Below are 21469 nucleotides of genomic sequence, written 5' to 3'. Positions count from 1 at the left end.
GATGGCAGGACAGTGGAACTGACCCACGGAACACGCCTACCCCAAGTTTCAGGACTGGCAGTGACAAGTATTCGTTTCCCTTCTCAAGTTTCCAACTTTGAGTGAAGGGGGTATCACATCTGCCAGTGCCCTCATCTCTCTCTCTCTATATATTTTATTCTTTATTCTTTATTCATCTGGGAGGGGAAGGAGGTGTTGCAGGAAGGTGGAGGGGTTTCTACAGAGAGTGTCCACACTGGGTTCAGCGTCACATCCTCAGGGAGCCAGACCCAATGGGGTAGCGGGGGAGTCCCTTCTCGCCTCCCGTCCCCGCGTCCGAACCTCTTCCCTTCCCTCCACTGTTTCCCGAGCTGTACTCGTGGAGTAAGCTCATGCCTCTTCACTGGCTGTTCCGTATCGGTTGTGGCCAATTCAGGGGGGTAACAAGCCTGCTCTCCTAGCTCCAGGTTAAGTAAGAAGGGATCAAAGCATTGAAAACATCCCCCTCTCTCACTTACCCGACCACAAATGACCCCCCTGTCCTTCAAAGCCTTGCTTAGCTCCTCCCCCACAAACTGGCCAGCTGAGGGTCCAAAAAGCTCAGACGAGCTTTGTACAATCTTCTGCCCTCAGGTACGGGCCAAAAGAATCCTGGCTGCTTCTACTTCCCTTTAGCCTTCCTGGAAAGTTCTTGGCCAAAACTGGTGGAATGTATTGGCAACCACGGAGGAATTATTTTTGTACGTTGCCCTTGTAGGACTGTTCACCCACGTTTTTGTCTAGACCACAGGAACTTCTCCGTCAAGAACTTCCATTCTCTTCATTTGGGAAGGGTCAAGGGGAGAGACAGCCAAACTTCAGGTAACACAGGCCCGTCTCTGTTTGTATATAAGCCAAAACAAGCCCGGTGCTTAGGGATATTGAAAGAAGAAACAACATTACGAGGCAAGGTTGCCTTCTCCGCATGAAAAGCCCTGATGACAGGCGTGTATAGACAACACGTGTGCAAGTGTATACAGACACACATGCACACGCAGTCCCTCCTTCCTTGCCTCTAACGCACCATGAAACACTGCTCTGATGTACTTTCCATCATCCGCCAATGACCTTTCATTCCAGTTCACTACCAGCGAAGTCTCATGGAATTGAAGCAAACGTTTTTTTTTTTGGCTTATATAGAAACACACGTGGCTTCCCACCCTCTGCTTGGCGCACGATCCCCAAACACACGCCATCTAAGCAACGAGAATTTAGCAAAAGCCTCTGTTCACTCACAGGCAGTAATGCTAAAGGCGCTTACTGGGGCGCTGTGCTTCCTCACCTAAACGTAAAGGTCAGTTCGGGGAGAGCTATCCTGCGCTCCCGTGGCCTCCTCCCGCTTCTCCGTGCTTCCCTCGAAGTGCGTGGCAAAGAGTCCTTCCACGCTAGGAGGAAGCTCGCGTGGGGCCACTTCCTTCAACCACTCCGCCCTCGCCGGCTGAGCGAGCCCACCGTATCCTCTCGCGGGAACTAGGAACTGGAAGGATGGACAGACCGGGAAGGAGGAGGGGACCGGAAAGGGAGCAGAGATGGTTCTGGTCACCAGGGTCGCCCTCAGAAGGAATCAGAACTCCAGGATCCCGTAAATAAATGAAAACGACAAGAAAGGAGCAAATGGGAACCAAGTTCAGCCCCGTCACCCTCTGTGACATGCGCACCACACGTCCACAGCCCCGACCCTCCCGTACCCACCTTCGCCTCTCTCTCCCCTCACTCAGACATCAGACTCAATACTAGACAGTTTCTCATACACATGCCCATTGCTGGAGCCATTGAAAGCCCTGGGGTTTTTGTTGTTAGGCACACAGGGGTTGGACTGGTTCCCTATACAGATGTCTTTCTGGAAACGGCCTGGTACAGCCCCGTGCAGGGCCGACACCACCGGCTTGTTGGTGACAAGGGCACGGAAGTCCGGCCTGGCCTTCGGCACCCCTGCCACCGTGGGCTGCCTGAAGAAGTAGGATTTGCTGCCGTGGAGCAAGCACTGGTCGTCCCCGAAAGTGGGGATGAAAGGGTTCTGCGTGACCCGGTCGGGGTAGAGTGACTTGCTGAGCATGTAGCTGCCGCCGCCGCCGCCGCCGCCGCCGCTGCCGCCGCCGCCGCCGCCGCCACCGCCGCCGGGGTTGCCATGGTTGCCGTGGTGGTGATGTCCAGCGGCCGGCGCCGCCGCCTTGCCGTTGCCGAAAGCGCTCTCGCCCGCCGGCATCTCAAACATGTGCGCGTAGGGACTGCCGTCCAGGAAGCGGCCCTTGTCTTTCAGGCTCACGCTGCGCGGGGCCAGGGCGGCCTCCTCCTTCTGCAGGTCCACGAAGGTGTCGTAGGAGTGCTGGCGCCGCAGCTTGTTCCGGGTCTTCTTCTGCGCCTTGGAGTTGGTCGGGCTCTGGGGGTACTTGGCGGCGGGCGCGCTGGACGGCACGGCCACCGGGGCGGCCGGCTGCTCCAGCTCCTGCAGGGAGCTGTCCTCGCTGATGTCGTACAGCTTGCCGGCCTTCTTGCACGCCTCGCAGCGGATGCACGCCTGCCGGCCCGAGTTCTGCCCGGCCACCGCGCTCGAGTAGCTGTGCAGCTTGGACGGGCAGCTGCGGCAGAAGTTGCCCCCGGAGCGCTCCTCCCAGTCCACGCTGGTCAGGTTCTTCTCCCAGGGGGCCGGGACCCCGCCGACTCCGCCGTGCTTGTCAGCCGGCCCGTGCTTGAGGTGCGACCGGTTGGTGCAGGGCCCTCCTCCGCCCACCGAGTCGCGCTTGAAGTCCTCGCCGCGCTCCTTGTAGATGTCGGTCAGGTCCACGTGCTCCCAGTGCGGCGAGGTCTCCTTGGTGCGGAACTGGTCCAGGTAGAAGTCCCGCAGCCCCTCCTTGTCCCTGAAGTAGCGCTTGTGGTCGGGGGAGCGGGGCGGCCGGCGGCGGTAGGCCAGCTCGATCTCGTCGAACTCGCGGCGGGACTTGGCCGAGGCCGGCCGCTTCTTCAGGCTGTCCTTGTACTGCTGCTTCCGCCTCTTGGCCGCGTTGCCCTCGATGTTGCCGTAGGTGACCGTATGCGTGGAGATGTCCGACACGTCGGAGCGGATCAGGTCGTCGTGGCCGCCGTAGCGGTCGCTCTTGAACGAGAACTTGCCGTACAGGTCGCTGAGCTGGCTGTGCTTGGAGGAGGGGAGGCCGATGTCCAGGGGCTTCTTGCCGAGGGACCTGGGCTGCGTGGTGAAGGGCGGGTTGTCGCAGTCATAGAGCCCGTCGATGGAGCTGGTGCTGCCGATGCTGTGCGGCCGGTGGTGGGGGTCCTGGTACGCGTTGCTGTCCTTCAGCTGCAGGTTGCCGAAAGTCCTCTCCACCTCGCTGATGTAGTCGCTGAAGAGGTTCTCCTCGCAGGGCGGGTTGTTGTAGGATTTGCAGTCAGAGTGCGTGAAGCTGCGGCGGTGCTCGGAGATGTCGTAGACGGACGACTCGCGGCGGATGAAGTCCAGGGCGCTCTGCGGGGAGCCGTTCACGCCGGACAGGTTGGCCATGTTCTTGGCCGTGCGGAGAAGACGCAGGATGTTGGAGTGCGTGTTGTTCATGGTTGCGGTGGGGGAATTCATCACGGATTGGCGCTCCTCGATGGCCACCCCGTGGATGCAGCTGTAGATACCCTGGAGGGAGGATGGGACCGGTTAGGTCTCCGGCGAGGCAGGAGGTGACCATAAACAGCACCCCCCAACCAACCCACCACTGACTGCCCAAGTGGATGAGAAAAGTCAGAGCGGACACGAAAGGGATGGTCTTACACACTCACGGAAACATGGCTAGGAGCTTGCCTGCCTTATCCCCCTGCATTTAGCAAGTCGCATCACGAGCTGGCCGCCTGGCGATCCGGAGGGAACACGGCTACACCGAGTGACTTGAACAAATAGATTCGAATTGCAAGACAGGACATTCTTGCCTCAACTCCACTACGGACTCGAACTGATTTTCCTTTCCGTGCCGAGGTTTTTGTGTCTCAAAAATGAGGCCATGATATCGACTGATAGCAAAACATATTGTCAGCCTTCTGGAAATCAGTAGCAGTGCTTTACAGATGCCGGGGCTTTTCGGCCCTGGCTGGTCACCCTTGGCTGGCAGTAAAGTACGGCGGAGCCCAGGCGCTCACGACTGCCACTCTTTCCCGGCTCTGACAAACTTTGAGCAGCTTTTAGGATTTTGGTCACCGAATCACAACTGAGCAATTCTCTTCTTGAGCCAAGCGTGAACCAAATTCACAGAGACAGTCAGGCAGCCCTGGGGTCAAAGAGGGATTTTTCTCCTGCTGTGCCCTATACCGGGGCAGGAAGGACATGGGACAGATATCCCAGTACTAAAAACGAATAAAGAATGCCTTTGTTGGGGAGAGGGAGGTGGGGGAGGGATGGATTGGGAGTTTGGGGTGAGCAGATGCAAACTAGTAGATATAGGATGGATTAAACAACAAGGTCCTACTGCAGAGCACGGGGAGCTACATTCAGTAGCCTGTGATAAACCATCATGGAAAAAAACTATGAAAAAGAGTGTGTATATGTGTATAACTGAGTCACTTCGCTGTGCAGCAGGAACTAACACAACACTGCAAATTAACTGTACTTCAAGAAAAGAAAGAAAGAAAGAAAAGAATCTCGTGGAATCCTCTCCTTAGCTCCTGGTTTCCTCCTTATAGTTTCTCACTCAGTTACTCTGATCATAAATAATTAATATCTTAACAAATTAGTATTGACTGAGAACTCCCTGTGTGTGCGGCTCCTTGTGCAGAGCCCTGAAGAACACCGTCCAGGAGAGGGAAAGGCTTGGGCTCAAGTCTGAAGTCAGGCCAACCTCCTGCCAGTCTCTTGCCCCCTGCCTTGAAAGGTGGACACATTTGGAACTTTTCTGCCTGGCAAGGGGAAGGTCTCTGCAGAGGAGGTTGTTTGAACTGTATCTTTAAAACTAGGGGGATAAATTTGGAAAGGGGCTGTCCCAATGGAGGGGCATGAGAGGAGAGAAGATTAGAAAGGAGAATGGCAGCTACATGGGAAAGAAGGAAGATTTGCATATGATAAGCCTCAGTTTCCCTGAGGCAGCAGTGAGATAAGAGACCTTTAAGAGAAGGTTCCTCTACTTTCCTTCTCAGGCCTCCTTTCTAACCCTTCTTGATTATGGCCAGGAGAAAATGCACTTTTCCTCTACAGAGCCACTGATTATGTCGAGGGGCTACAAATGGGACTTCTATTGCAGGTTCCCCCCACTGCTGCCATCCCCCTCTCTGGAGAGGTCTTGGGAAGGGCCACGCAGTGCAACGACGTGGCTCAGGGACCACTACTTCCAGCCTCCTGCTCCCAGGTAACTGAATGGCCTGCAGCAACTCACAGCCAGAGAGGACACTTTCTCTATCAACTAAAATACTACAGGAAAATGATCAAAAGATGCAACAACTTAATGAGTACTCCATTTTCTCATATAATTCCATTAGAGACAAAGTTGGTTATTTATGTCTGAAGCCTAGACCTCTATTTGAAGAGGACATTTGAGTTCACCTCTCATGAATGAATCCCATAACTTTATTAACGAATTCAAAAGAAGTCTTTTTTTTTTTTTTTTTTAGCTGTTCCCTGTGACCCTCTGTTCATATTCAAAACTCTGTTCAAAATCTCATTCTGGACTAGACACACAGAAGAGCACTAAATAAAGAACGACTTGAGTCACACTCTTGCTCCAATTAAGGAAGTTTCTGGAATGCAAATTGCTTACAGGTCAGGACTTATTTCTGAAGGTTCTGTTAAGCTCTTTAACTCCCCAAACTCACACATGGTTAAATCATAGAGTAGGACGGTGAAATAACCAACAATATACCTTTGGATGTCAGACTAAGAGAGATATATGTCATGATTTAAATAGAAATGTGATTTTTTAAAAGGATGAAATGATTAATCCAACCTCTGCAGAATTAACTAATGGTGATGAAAGGCATCTGGGAAAAGGCCAAATGTTTCATTCTGATAGATCTGCCAGTTCTTATTGAGAACCAAATGCCCAAACCCCACACAGAAATCTGTTTCTTGAAGGAAAAACCGCATCACCTGTTTTTTGAGCCACTTGAAATTATGTCATCCCACCCCCCTGGGGAAATGTACGTGATGTGGCTTCTCGCTTCAGCAGCCTCAGAACCCTCGCTTCAGAACCCTCCTGGCTCTCTGCGCTCTGCACACTGAGCTGTCTTTCCCGAGCTCCAAGCACCTGAATCAAAGCACTTACTCTGCTGATGGAGAAGACCATGCCAGGCTTGCCAGAACACACACCCATAAAGCAGTGTCTGAACTGCCAATAGAAGAGGTGTTCGCAAATGAAGGTGATGAGGCTGAGAGCCATGGCGGCCCCCAGCATGTAGAAGACGCCCGCCATGTTGTCAATGTCCAGCTGGCTGCTCATGACCTCATTCTTCTCGTTGTGGCAGATCCCCGTGAGCCACAGAGCTTCCAGCTCCTCCATCTCCCCTGGCGGCGGGACGGGGAGGAGAACAGGCAGAGAGAGGAGAGAGGGCAGGAGTAGAGGGGGGGGGCGAGAGGGGTGTTGGGGAAAGGAGAGGAAAACATGCGAGAGAAAGAGGGAAGGAGACATAAAGAAAGAAAACCAACAGAGAAAGTTAGGATTTTATTAAACACCATTATGTAGCAACTTATCGATGTATTCAGGTATTCAGTGAAAACGATCATGTGGATACCACCGGTGACACAAAGACAGGAGACATTACCTCTGTGCCCCATTACCTACCCAGTGTAAACTGGTATAGAAACAATCAGTATGACAAGCTGTATGCAGGTCACAAGAGCTGCCCGAATTAGAGTAATTTTGCAGATGGGTGGCCAGTGGGTTTTCATGAGGAACGTAGGACTTGGAGGTGGGCATGGTGAATGGGTGAATTGTAATTTACATTGCACAAAAAGGCACTCCAGGCAGCAGAAATAGCATGGTCAAGGGGAGGAAGGTAGAAAATCACAAGGCGTATTTGGGAAAGGCAGGCAGAACGAGTCAAACGAGTAACGGTAGGCAAAGGAAGCTGAATACAAAAGGTTGATGCAAGATCGCCGAGGGCCCGAGTATCAGACTAAAGCACTTCGAACTTTTTCTTGCTGTTGTTGTAGACAGTGAGGAACAACATAACCGAACAAGCGGTTCAGAAAATTGCTCTCAAAAAATGTGCAAAGCAGATTGGGTCGGGGGGAGGAGAGACAGAGACGTATCGGCAGAGAGATTGATTGATTCCCTAGAGGTCCTCAGGCTTCCTGATCTCTTGTTGAAAATATAAATGTTCACAGTAAAAGGGAGGAAGCTGCAGTAAAATGACACCACCAATTGCGGACCTGCCTCCTTTTAACGCTGCTTAAGGAAGTTTTGATTAATTCAAGTCATGCCAGGTTACAATAACCGTGATCCACTTCAGTGGATGCTGGGAATTAGAAAGGTAGAAATCGTAGACAAAAGGAAAATGACAGAAACCATATGCCCGAGAATGCATCTAATTCCAGAGAGGCGAAAATCTGAAAATCTCATGAAGAAAACTGCCTGTTCCAATAGTTCCAGTTTGGTTCAAAATGTGAACCTTGTCTGAATAATCTGACCGAAGCCCTGGCAACTTCTGCAAATCGTCTCTATGGCTGCACTTCCTCGTGGATAGAGGCCCCGTTATTGCCTTTAAGTGACAGCTGCATTACAATGACAGAAACTCTTATACCAAAATGGCTTGTAACCCTCCACCTAGAACCCCCCTCCTCTTTCCAACGTTAATCAAATCACTTTTTACTCATTTCTTGGATCAAAGTATGATTTTCCTAACTAGGGAACAACTGACTTCACCCAGAGTCTGACAATCTCCCTATGCTCCTCTGCGGCTTCTCGCATCCCTAACAGCAAAGATTCTGCAGACAGAACTTGGGGAACCGCTTGGTTGATGGCCTGTGAGGCCACGTACAGTCAGGCTGCTCATCCGTAACTGGATTAGCTTCTGTGAGACGGACAGGAGGAGTAGGTGCTTTAGACAATAAAGTGAAGAGGGATGCGGAAGGCGTGAGTGTAACGAAACAGGAGATGAGATCTCCTCAAAGCAAGCTGTCTGCTCAGTCTGCTGCGAGGATCACTCTGGGGGGTGAGTGCCTTCCGTTGTCTGTCTCTGAGGACCCTGGCCCTACTTCCTCCCTCTTCCAGAGGGAAAAGCAAGATGGGAGAGGGAAGGATGAGCGGATGGCCACGTGTGGATTTCTCTGTCCTTTCTCTGGGCCCAGAGAGAGCAGAGACCTTTCCAAAAGCCCATCCACTGCTCTGGCCACATGTGAGAAGACTGGGGAACTTCTGATCTCAGCCCCTCTTACTTTATCCCTGAGGGTTTGATCACACCCTGCAATCCTGAAACACACCTCCTTGACTGACTAATCCTCTCCCCCAAATTTCACCCTGGGTTGGATTGTATAACCACGCCCCACTGCCCCCCACAGTTCCTTTGTTGAAGTCCTAACTCCCAGTACCTTGAAATGTGACTTTATTTGGAAGTAGGGTAATTGCAGATGTAACTGGTTAAGATGAGGTCACCTGGAAACGGTGGGCTCCTAATTCAATATAACTGGTATCCTTAAAAAGGGAGGGAATCAGACATAGACATGTACAGAGGGAAAACATGCACACAGGGAGAAAGCCATGTGAACATGAAGGTAGAGCAGGGGTGATGCGTCTACAAGCCAAGGAACGCTGTAGACTGCCAGCAAACCACGATGAGCTTAGGGGAGAGGCATGGAGCGGATTCTCCCTCGAGTCCCTCATTAGGAACCAAAGCCGACACTTTGATCTTAGGGTTCAGGCCTCCAGAACCTTGAGCCAAATGTCTGTTGTTTAAGTCACTCAGTTTGTGGTACTTTGCTACAAAGCGTTAGGAAACTAATAACATATACCCTCCAAATCTCCTAGTATACTGTGAAATGCTTTTCTGGAAATGCCGAGGTTAGAGGGATGAGGAAGGAAGAAGGGTTGATGTTTCGGACTGGCCATCGGGAGAGGCCAAATAGGCACCGTCCCTTTCTTTAACTCACCATCTCCGAAGAGCTGCAGGATAGCAAGGTCCACCTGGCGCTTCCATCCGGAATCCTTTTGGATGGCAATGCCATAACCAGTGGAAGCAAAGACCTTCCCGCTGCCAATGGTCACCAGCTTGCAGCCTTCGTCTCTGCCTGCCATGTAGTTCAGCACTGCTGCATCGTAGATGAAGGCATCCAGTTTCCTGTGCGAGAAAGAAACAAACAAAGCAAGTCCAGTGGAGGAATTTTAGTACAAAACTACCACTGGGGTCATTAATAGGAAGCAGTAGGGCTCCAGCAGACTATGGCGGGAAGTGGCTCAAAGTAAGGCTCAAGGTGGAACTCGGCCAGAAACTAAAGCCTAAATCCCAGGCTGTTCTTTGTGCGATTTCAGGTTGACAGGAGGAGTTCTCTCCCTCCCACTGGGAATGATGAGAATGTAAGCTGGGCCCGAAGCCAACTCATAAGCTGTGTCTGAAAGGAGAAGGAGTAAAAAGGAATCAATAAAAATAATAACAGAAATAATGAAAAGGAACCATCACAGTGATAACAACAATAGCACGGGTTAGACTTGTATACCAGTTTTCATTTCTCCGTTCATTACAGCCCGGAGTGGGGTAAGTGCAGGTGGACGTGTAGCACTAGATGGGCAACGCTTTGTTTGCAGTCAGAAGGGTTTCAATGTTCCGTTCTGCAGCGCGAGGAGAGAAGTGCGTCATTGGGGTGGTGGCAGGACAAGCTTGTGTCAAGAGCCAATGTGTGAAGCCACAAGCCAATGCAGCATGCAGGAGAATTCCGAGGTCTCAAATTCCCAAACGTATGAGAATCTCATGGCACATACTGTGCTTTTCAAGGAAAGACTATACAGGGAAGGCGGTAAAGCTAGGGGCGGGGTCAGGAAGGTATAGGTCAGTATTTAAACACATCAAAGGGGGAAGAAGAAATGGATATATTCATATAGGTAATAGAGAGGTCTGCAAGAAAGAAGGGCAGCCATCATCCTCTTCACCTTTACAAGTTAAGTCAGCTTTACTCCTCCTTAAGAAAAAAGAGACCCTTTCTGGCATGATAAGACACAGAACATTTTTTCAAAAGGCCTGTGAGTAACCTTTAGGAGGCGTGTCCATCAAAAAGCCAAAGCTCTGATTGACAGCTGTGATTGTAGCAGGGACCAGACTGCCCCGAGTGGCCCACCCCAAACTCAAATCCCATCTTCTGAAATCTGCCGTGACTTCATAATGATAAGACAGAGTCTAACAGTATTTAAGTAAACACGCATCTGGGTGGTTCTTCCAGAACCAGAGCCACCAGGAGGTCTAAGTGTTGCTAGTTAACCTACAACACAGGAAATCAGCTATGAGGCCCCAGGACCCTCAAATTCCAGCAACTCTCATGGTCAATTGTCTGTCTTACTCTGCAGCTGTGGCTTCTGAAGGCCAAATGAATGAATGTGGCTGAGATTATGCAAGCAAACCTATTTGCAGTTCATGAGCTCCTTTTAGTGAATGAACTGAGATTATAGAGCTGGAGCAAAGAATGCCAATTTTGTTGGAATTGGAGATCGCTTAACACATTCTTACTGTGTGTTGTCTAAAAACTTTTACCCTTTCATTGTTTATTTCTCCCTGTCCATAAGACACCAAAATCATCATTTTCACCTTTTGGTCAACAGGTCTTTATTTCGTGTGTAACGTGTGAACTTTAGCCTTGACTCTCCCCTTTGACTTGTACATCTATTACATTCTTGTCTCATGTTTACGTTAACGCAAGTAGAATACAGTTTATTAAAAATACATAGAAGTGAATAGTGGCATAGGGATCTCTGTGCACTGGCCTGAATTACACTGTCACTTTAACTTGGAGATCCACAAAGAGCAAACGCAGCCTGCTTTGCTGTAACGTGGTGTGGCACCGAGCATGGCACATCCGATTCCACGTATGTTTCATAAACGTGAGCAACGTATCAAAGGTTCTGAGCTTGGAAGCAGTTCTTACCCGGTTTTCAGGGAGAGCAGTGCATCGTCCACACCCCTCTGGTTGAACTTCCCCATGTAGGCGTGCATTTCCGCATAGTTGTTGCGAATGTTCCTCTCCGTGCTGCCGTTGGGCACAGTGCCAAAGCGGAAAGGGGGTGAGAAGTCATTAGGTCTCTGGAACTGGAGAGGAGAGAGAGAGAGAGAGAGAGAATAATATGAGGACCTCAGAGAATGTGAAGAGATATTACGTTAGCATTAGTGGATTTATCATGGAAGGGACAAACAAAAGTTCACCAAATACGTTAGCCCTCACTCAGGAGCAGCAACTGCTATCTGAAAGTGAACTTCAATTCAACTCAGTTTATTCCACGTTGTTGAGAGCTTTCTACCTGCCCACCCTTGACTTGAATCTGTAACATTTGTGTGCCGCATTTAGGCATGCTGCACAAAACCAGGGATGATGGAAATGTGCTATTAGCTTAACTGCAGTGGGCTGGTTACCTTTATTTCTGAAAATTGTGTGAAATCTGCTTCCAGGCCCCTTCATTGCACTATCAAGGCTATAGGACCTTAGTGAGGTAAGCTACGTCATACTCCTGAAAATCACTTGTTGGATAGCAAATATGTTTTGCTAAGAAGTTTTCTCTTGACCTTGCTTGATGCTTTAAAAGCCCATGTTTATCCTACATGAGTTGTAGGATAAATTGTAAAAGCAAATGCAATTTTAATTATGTTCCCTCTCGTGTTTAAGAACTGAGTGTGGATTACCAGGGCTTAGCATCACAAAGTGAAATCTCTTGGATTTTCACCCCTATGACATCAGCTTTATTTCTGGCCATTGCCCTGCAATGAGCAAGTCTTTATGTTGCTTCCTGAACACACAATTCATTCATTTGTACCTTCACAGCCTCATAGAGTCTGTTCCCTCAGCATGAACTCACCTTTCTCCCCGGGCCAATTCATGTCCTTCACCTCAACATGTAACTCAAAGCAATTTCTTCAGGACAATTTCTATGAGTTCTTCCTTCCATCAAGTCTACCCAACAGTGACCCACCAGTACTCTGTGTTCTTGGTTTAGATCATAATTAATACTACTAATTCATTTACTTTCTAAATGAGCTGGCTAAGTTCTGAGAGCTAGTCTCTGACGTAGTCATGAAGCTCTAGATTGAGACAGATATGGACTGAAGAGCAGCTCTGCCACTTACTACCGTGTGACGTGGGGCAAGTAACAGGAGTTCTCTGTGCATCATTTCCTCATATGTAATAAGGAGACAATAACGTCTACTTTTCAAGATCGTTGTGTGTTGTATTAAATGACACAATGTACAAGAAGTGCATGGCACAGCATCTTGCACACAGCAAGTGCTCAAAGAAGACCCCTTATATTATTTTAAATTCATGTCTATATTCTGCATTCCCTAGTAAACTTCATACTTTCTAAGTTTCTCATTCTATCGGAACAGCAATGATCAGATGGAATGTGACCAGAGTGTGTGGTCATATGTGCTGTGCCTTGGTATAGGAAAGACAATCTAGATATTTGAAGTCCACTTGGTTTCAATACTATACCATTTACTGTGGAGATACATTTGAAAATCTAACTCAGGAGTACTCTGAAGCTTTGGAGCTGTCTGGGCTTCAAGCCATTCTCCTTTCTCCCTCCCTTGACCTGAGACACTCAAGAGCTTCTCAGAATATGGGGATTTCATGGACCACAAAATGTCACAGCACCAGGAACCATAAATGCCATCTTCATTGCTTAAAGTTGGCCATAGTTAAAAGTAAGGTCATGCAGTGGTGTTTGTTAGGTAATCTGAGACGCATCAAAAGACCACTACTTTCTGACTTACCGTGGTGCTTTTTGCCATTAAGAGTTTCTGTTTAATTATTTTTAAACAGGTTGTGATTTTTAAGTGAAAAAAAAAAAACACTATAAAAGAGTCAAAGAATTTTAGAGTTGGATGAGCCACTCAAGGTTAACTAGTCCAAACCTTTCATTTTACAAATGAAGACAGAGGCCCACAGAGGACAAGCAATTTGCTCAATGTCCCACAGCAGCAGTGATGGCTAACATTATCAGGAATCAGTTGGCTTAATTAATAGTATTCCTCATGGTCCCCAGCAGATAACAAGTTTAAAGTAAACAGGGATATGTTTTGTTGGAAGAGACAGAATGCTGTGCATAGAACTGTCAATTATAACACTTCAGATGCTTGAAAAAAGGTATCCCCCAATCAAAAGTAGAGTAGATACCATGGCAGGCAGCAGTATAACCAGATGAGCTCCCTTTAATCAGTAATTCCCCACTTTGCTAGGACAATGACAACTGATGCTCACAGGGTCCAAATACTAGGGTCCAAAGTATTTTCTGAAACATCGATGAAAATTGAAATCATGTCCAGTACAATTCTGGTATAAATTTTTATGTTCTAGTTGTTTTGAAAATCGGCAATCCATGTAAGGTAGATACAATAATTTTTCTTAATTAAAATTTTTTTATTTAAGTATAATTGATTTATAGTGTTGTGTTAATTTCTGCTGTACAGCAAAGTGACTCAATTATACAAATATATATTATTTTTCATATTCTTCTCCATTACGGTTTATAACAGGCCATTGAATATAGGTCCCTGCGCTATACAGTAGGGCCTTGTTGTTTATCCATTCTATATTTATAATATATATATTATCCCAAACTCCCAATCCTTCCCCTGCCCCAAACTCCCAATCCTTCCCCTGCCCCCCACCTCTGCCTTCCCCTTGGCAACCACAAATCTGTTCTCTATAGATACAACAATTTTTGATTAACCAAATGGAATGTGATACCCAGAGTGCCTCACGTCCTGATGAAGCTAGATTATGGAAAGTTTCCATACTACTCTTAATTAACTTTAATTTCTAAGTTATCTTTAGATTTCTAGATGCTGTTTTATAACTATATCTTTGAATACATAAATACTAAAGAAATAATAAAGGACCTAGAATAGCCAAGATGACCTTGAAGAAGAAGAACAAAGTTGAAAGACTTATACTACCTGACTTTAAGACTTGTAAAGCTGTAGTAATCATGACAGTGGGATATTAGCATAGAGGGAGTAAAGAGATTATGGGAACAGAATGGAGTGCCCCCAGTAGACCAACACACGTATGGTGCAAAGGTGATTCAGGACAGATAGGACAGTCTTCAACCAGTGGTGTCAGAACAGCTAGCTATTCATATGCAAAAAAACCTTCATTCCATACCTTACAAGATATATAGAAATTAACACAAAGTAGATCATATATCTAAATACAAATCCTAAAATTATAACATTTCCAGGAGAAAATATAGGAGAAAGGTTTTGTCACCCTGAGTTAGACAAAGGTTTCTTAGCTATGACACCAAAGTACAATCCACCACAAAAAAAAGATAAATCGGACTTTGTTAAAATTAAGAACTGTTTGAAAGGCACTGCTAAAATTATGGAAAGACAAGCCACTGGCAAGATAAAAATATTTGAAAACAATTTAAAGCTATTAAGGAACTACAGGAATTAAATAAGAAGATAGCAAGACTCTTGAATAGTTAAAGCATCTTCCATCGGAAAACAATCAGAGAAATCAGCCAACACTAGAAGAATGGAAGGTGTGGTCCTGTGGAAAACATTGGTCTTGGAGTCAGATAATTTGGATTTGAATTCCAGATCTTTCTCTGACCAACTGCATGACCATGGGCAAGTTATTTAAATTCATGGAGCCCCATTTTTCTGGAAGCATTATTTTTAATTAATATTGAGATAATATCTGGGATTACTTAACACAATATCTGGCACATGGTGGATTCTCAAAACTATTAACTGCTTCCATGAGGATGACGTTGTAATATCTAAAATTGTCCTATGTTAGATAATATTCCCTAAGATGGAAAACTCTTGTTCCCTAATTTGTTCCTTAAACTCAGCCAGTCTGGGGACCAAAAGGGTGAGTGTATCACCCCACAATTAGCCGAAGCAGAAGCAGAAGTGAGCCTGTCTTTTCCTTTGAAGATTCTTGTCCCAGCTTGGTGAAATTTAAATAAAAACCTAGATTTTTAAAAAAACTGTCATTGGAACTTGAATTTTACTAAAATTCATGGCCGTGGAGAACGGTATTTTTAGTGAGGAAGAAGGAAAAAAAGAATCCTCCAAATTCCACCTTGATGCTTCCACTAAATGCCCTGTAATAAAACTTACCCCAAGCTGGGAGGCATTACATGGCACTTACTTAACCTGAATGACAATCTGTGCTCTCTGGGGTTTGGGGAAGGAGTAAAATTTAGTACTGTCCAGAACCGGAAGTCTTAAAAATCCATAGAACAAGAAGGACTCTAAGAAACAAATTTTTAAAATATTAAAAAACCCAATACACCAAGGAGACCAGCATTGAATTAAAAAGCTCAGTCTGATTTTCAAATAGGGAATTTTATATAGTATTCCTTATTAGTCGCCTTTGGCCATTATAGAGCTTCCTTGAACTTGGAATCTTTTTCCAGAGCTACCCTGGTCGGGATTCTAAAAACATACAGAGGAAAATAAAAACGCAGAAAGGAAGGAACTTGGGGGATGGATCCCCTTTCACAGATGAGGAAACTGAAGCTCTGAAGAGACCAAGGAAGTTGTTCCAGGCCATGTGGTGAAATAGGAGGACCAGCTTATAGGGCTTGACCCCGAGCTGAGTCGTCCCACTGTGGCTCAAATACCAGCCCCCTGGTTCTAATGCTCACTGGGGAGTGAAGCCACGCACTGTGGAGCCACCCGGTGAGGGTATCCTTCCCTTCCTGTCATATCAGATGCCAACACCTCCTTGGGATTCAACACAGGGCGTCCAGCCATCACTGCAAGCACACTCTCGCACAAGGGCAAAACAGTGCCAGAATGTTCAGAGACCTGTAATCTCACTTGATCCTCCTGGAGAGCTGCCGGGAATCAGAATTCAGCACTCTGAGCTCCTCAGACCATCATCTCAGCCCCCATCTTAAGGACCTCAAAGTGAGTTAGTCTTGGCAGTGAGGCAAGGAGAGACGTGCGGAGGCCAGGAGCAAAGGCCCTTTTCCCCACCCAGAGATGGTGGGATTAGGGGGCACTGGGGCCGCCCCTTCCCAACAGAGAGGCTCTCCCACAGCCTGCTGCAGAGGGAAAGGGAAAGGGGAAGGAGTCAAGGAAGTGGAGATCTGGGTCCATTTTGTTTAGTTATTAAATAAATATATAAACCGATTTTACTACGTATAAGGCAGTACTAACTTATTAATAGCAGCTACTCATATTCAACACCTATATATGTACTGGGAACAACTCACGTTATCTCCTTTAATGATAATTAAAATGCATCCATTCATTCGACAAATATATCCTGAGCATCTAATAGTGCAGAGGACTGTACTTATGAGGATACAAGAAGTTTACATACCAGAGAGTCAGAGATGTAAACATTCATTCAATTTTTCATTCCTTTACTTTTTCATTCATTCATTTGTGCATTCATACAGACATTCAGCACATATTTATAGCATCTGTCACGATATTCTGGGTGCTGGGGATACAGTATGACAGGAGGGTGAGAACCTGCCTTCAAGGAGTTCACATTGTAAAGAAGTAGGGCAGATAATAAGTTGTTTTTTTTCTAATGTAATGGACTAATATAGAGCCACAGATTCTTTGCTAGTCTTTGTATAATAGATGAAGTATGTTCCCTGTCCTTGATTCTGGCCTGGGCTTGTGACTTGCTTGACCAATAGAACGTGCAGAAGTAACATTCTGGGGCTTCCGAGGCTAGGTCATAAGAGCCTTGCAGTTTCCTCCTGGGCCTCTTGGAACCTGGCTCCGAGGGGAGCGGTCACCTCTGTAGGAAGTCCTATGACACTGTGGGCTCCACGCCGGAGCTGTCATATCTAGGCACTTCTATCTGCACGCCCAGCTGAGCCCAGCCTTCCAACCACTCCAGCGAGGGCACCAGGCAACCCCGCCCACATATCTGACCCACAAACTGGGGAAATAAAATGAAACGGCCCTTGCTTTAAGCCACCAAGTGCTGGGGTAGGTTGCCGTGCAGCCATAGATAATGGGCACACAGGTGATCTCAAATAGTGAAAACCAAGCACTGGGAAGAAATGGACACAGCTACGATACAGGATAAAGAGCGACTGGCCGGAGAATAAGTTTAGCCTGGCTGTCCTAAGAAGCCCCTCTGAGAAAGGTGGCTTCTGAACAAAGCACTGGACGATGAGGAGGAACCAGGCACGTGAGGATCGGGGGAAGGGCAGCGGGTGTGGCTGGGGGACTGGGAGTGACATGCTGGGCGCCACGGAGCAGCGTGCCCGTGACAGTGGAGGCCAGAGCAGAGGGCGCCGTCCTGAACAGCCTTAAGGAGGCCACAGAGCCGGGGGCTAAGAGCTGAAGGGAGAGTTCTCTAGTAGGACAAGAGGAGACAAGGGGTTTTTAGATAGACACAGCAGTCTGTGCAGACGCAGGGCCCTGGGAGAGACCGGGCATGACTGGAGATCACGGGCAGTTTGTCATTGCCAGAGTCTAACAGCTATAGCCCTGGTAACTGGAGGGCAGCAGGGCTGAAGAGCCAGGGCCTGGTTCACAATGGGAGTTGAATTCTGCACAAAGGAGTTCAGAGTACATGCTCTAAGGGAAAAGAAACAGCAGAGCCTCTGGAGCCAGACTGCTTGAGTTCAAATCCCAGCTCTGCTGCTTAATAGCTGTGTGACCTGGAGCAACTCACTTAACTTCTCTGTGCCCCAGTTTCCCCATTTGTACAATGGGGCTAATAATGCTACCTACCTCATACGTCTTCTTAGTATTCAACAGGTTAATCTGGGCAACATGTTAGCACAGTGCCTGGCACATATTAAATACACTATATTAGCCATCATTACTGTCATCATCATTGTTATGAGACGCAACTGAAGAATTCTGGCTGAGTGTCAAGGCTGGGTTTTTGTGTCAGAAAGAGCCCGGAGGGTCAGCATGAAGAGCAGGTTGGAAGGAATAAAGCAGAGAGACGGGAGCTGCGGAGGACATGCGCTCGGATGAGGGTCTGGGCCCCAGGGAGAACAAGGAGGGGCAGAAGCGCCGTCGGATACTTGCTTACCGTCCAAGAACGTGAAAGAGGCCGTATGCACAGCTAGACGAAATCACGACCGCGGGCTGTGTACCAGTGCCACCGAAGTTCCACGGGAGAAAGGCTGCAAGCAGCCCTGCTTCCTGGATGGCTTCTTGAAGGAGGCTGCATTTAACTTGGTAGGGGGATGGGTTGGGCTTGAAAAGGTGGAGGTGGGGCGGGAACGTCCCTTCACGTTAGAAGAACCGTCTGCTGTAAGACACTCCTGGTCCAACTCTGTTCAGTTCCCACGGTGAGGAAGGAAACAGATCCTTGCAGAGTTTTTTTGAGTCCATGATGACAGAAGAAAAGAAAACCTGAACTCTCCCCCATGTTGATGGCGCCCAGGCTTCTGTGCTGACGACCAGACACAGCCCAACGAGGTCCCTTAGTGTTAGGTCTTGGGAACGACAGCAGGCAAAGGAAAGGGTCTCTACTCAAAGGAGGAGGGAGGCAAGAAATGCCTTCTGGGGTGGCTGGTGACCCTGAAAGTTGGCTCTTCTCCTTCAGTCGGGAGTCCGACCAGTCTATGCAAATTAGGACAAGCCAGCTCTGCGACCTTGCAGAGATGGATATTGTAATGTCCTGTTTGCAGGGTCCACCCGCGTGAGACACGGAATCTGGGGGCTTTTGTCTTCAAAGCTTGACAGTCCCACACATCAGTATTCATCCCATCACTCTGGCTTTTACATTTGAATCACACACAAAAAATCAATGCCCAAATGCCACTCAGCCCTCTGAGGCACCCAGGAGGAAAGGTGGGAATGCTTAGGCTACAAGGGCAGCTTTTGCCCGGTCTGCTAATAATGAGGAGGTGGCAGAACAGCAGAATTCTTCGGGGACCACTTTACCTATGCAGCACGCTCCCGTTATCACCGTTATCAGCACCGGCACCCTCTGCTTTCACAGGACCGTTTTATCACTGACCTTCATTATTTTTTAGGTACAGTTCTATGCATTCTGTTATTCTATTGATTCATTCATTCATTCAAATTGGGGTAAAATATACATAAAATTGATCATTTTTTGTTATTGATGTATCTTTGAATCCATTGTTTGTGGTTTGGTTTTGCTTTGTGATCCAACCTGAGAACGTTTTGCCTTTAACACGGGAATTTGTGCTATTTTTACTTATTCATAGGAAAGGTATGTTTGGTACTCAGTTTATCTTCTAAAAATGTCCTTCTGTTTGTTTCAGCAATAAAAGTTACCATTTTAAATATTTCTAAGCGTGCAGTCCTGTGACCTTAAGTGCATTCACACTGCTGTACGACCAGCACCACCATCTGCCTCCAGAACCTTTTCATCTTCCCCAACTGCGATGCCATACCTGTTAAACAGTAACTCCCCATTCATTCAACTAATTTTAACCACATATAGAATCTTGTAACCAGGAGCACGATCACGGCACAGAACAGCTCCACCACCCCAAGAATTCCCTTATGTTCCTTGTCTACGGTCCTCCCTCCACCTTTAACCTCTGGTGACCACTGATGTCTGTCCTCTGTTACCATAGTTTTGTCTTTTCCAGAATGTCCTACAAATGGAATCACACAGCATGTAACCTTTTGAGACGGGCTTTTCACTTCTCATAATGCCTCTGAGATTCATCCATGCTGCTGCTGTGTACGCGTAGGTCATTCCTTTTTATTGCCGGGTAGAATTCCACTGGATGGCTGTATTGGTTTGTTTATCCATTCACCCATGGAAGGACATTTTGGTTACTTTCAGCTCGGGATAACTATGAATACAGCAGCTATAACACTGACATACAAATTTTTGTGCGAGCATATATTTTCATTTCTTGAAGGTCAATGGGTCATGAGAGCTACCACACTGCCTGGGACCCCGCCCCCCCAAGGGCATCTCCTTTTGCATCTCTCCTCTCTTTTTATCTTCCCAATTTTCCCATGAACTATAATGTACATCAACTGTTATTATCGTATTATTCTGCCTGATACTCTTTCTTCCCATAATATTATCCTACAGCCAAAGTAGGATGACGTATGTATGTGTGTGTGTGGCTTCAGACTCTGAGCAATACCCGAAGGCAGGACGGGGTGGCTGGGGAAAGTGGTCCCCGTGCTCTCCCACGGTGATACCTTGTTCGCCCAGAGAGGAAAGAAGGTCAGATGACAACACAGACCAGACTCTCTGAAGGTATGGCCTTCACCGTTCCACGGCCCAGAAGTACTTGGGACAGACGGGGAAAGCAAGCAGAGTGCACTTACACTGAAAGGGCCATGTAATGATAGAACAGTTACGTAAGGACATGGGTTCTGGGCCCAGAAGATCTAAATTCAAAACTGAGCTCCAACGTTTATTGACTGAGTGACTTAATCAACAAACCATTTAGCTTTGAAACTGAATTTCAACAATGTTCAGGAGGAGAAATAAGGAATAGCATCTCATTACAAATCTCCCATTTCAAACATGGGGCGCAGGGCAGCTACCTAGGATCCCACCGTGGAATGAGCTGGCTGTGGATATAGTGATGGGTTAGAAAGTCAGACTCTTCGCCTTCATGGGAATGGGATGGAAGTGGGGGGAAAAATAATTGTTTTTACATTTTCATACATTATTCATCGGAGAGAATACTGTTCAGATTCATTTGGAATAGGTGACTGACTTGCGGTAACAATAACACGGAATGTAGTTAGAAGATACAGGTATATAATGAAGGTGCCCAAATTAACTCAGTTCTCTTCCCGGGCACCAGGAGAAATTGATCCCATCTTGCTACCAGGAAGTGAGTCAGCATTTAGGAAGCACTTGACACCTTAGTTGTTTCTGCTCTTTTTCCTCTTGTTATTAATATTAGTACCGTGGTTGTCTACAGTGGCAAACACATCTAAGTTTGCATGTGAAGAAACCTGTACTTGGATGCAAGAAGCCTGGTACGTACGTCTTCACAACTCTGGGTGCTGTGCTTCTGGGGAAGGAGCCCCTTGCCTCTCTGAGCTGGGTCTCCAGTGGGTGACAGGCTGTAGAGGGGAGAGAGTGATGGAGGGAACGGAACTCGCTCTCCTCCTGTCCTTCCCTCTTGCTGTGGCCCAAACAAGAGCTTGTAGAAAAGAAAATACAAGTTCTTTGGATTCCTGGAATTTATAGTTAATGCTCTGTTTTCCTCATTGTAAAGCAGTCATTTCTTTTGTATTTTCCTAAGTTTGCACATATAAGCCTTAATAAATATTTCCTGAAATATTTCATAAGATTAGACAGTGGCATCATAGTTCATGTTAGCTCGTTGAGGTTTGGTCCCTGAGCTAGTAGAGCGGAGCAGAAGGGCTTATTCCTGCATTATGACACTTT

General features: G+C 47.2%; 1 protein-coding gene across 1 annotated transcript in view; it reads right to left on the bottom strand.

The window, feature by feature from the left end:
* Positions 1–1732: 1732 nt before the first annotated feature.
* Positions 1733–21469, bottom strand: part of GRIN2B (glutamate ionotropic receptor NMDA type subunit 2B) — a 293385-nt gene continuing 273648 nt past the window's right edge. The window contains exons 9-12 of the mRNA XM_065888259.1: positions 11051–11211; positions 9071–9258; positions 6249–6487; positions 1733–3640 (exon numbers count right to left, since the gene is read on the bottom strand). Coding sequence (XP_065744331.1) covers positions 1733–3640; positions 6249–6487; positions 9071–9258; positions 11051–11211 — 2496 coding nt within the window. The remainder of the gene's footprint in view (positions 3641–6248; positions 6488–9070; positions 9259–11050; positions 11212–21469) is intronic.

The sequence above is a fragment of the Phocoena phocoena genome, chromosome 11 (genome assembly GCF_963924675.1).
Source record: "Phocoena phocoena chromosome 11, mPhoPho1.1, whole genome shotgun sequence".
In the NCBI taxonomy this organism is placed as follows: Eukaryota; Metazoa; Chordata; class Mammalia; order Artiodactyla; family Phocoenidae; genus Phocoena; species Phocoena phocoena.
Note: the sequence above shows the minus strand (reverse complement) of the source record. Positions and strands in the feature narration are given on the sequence as shown.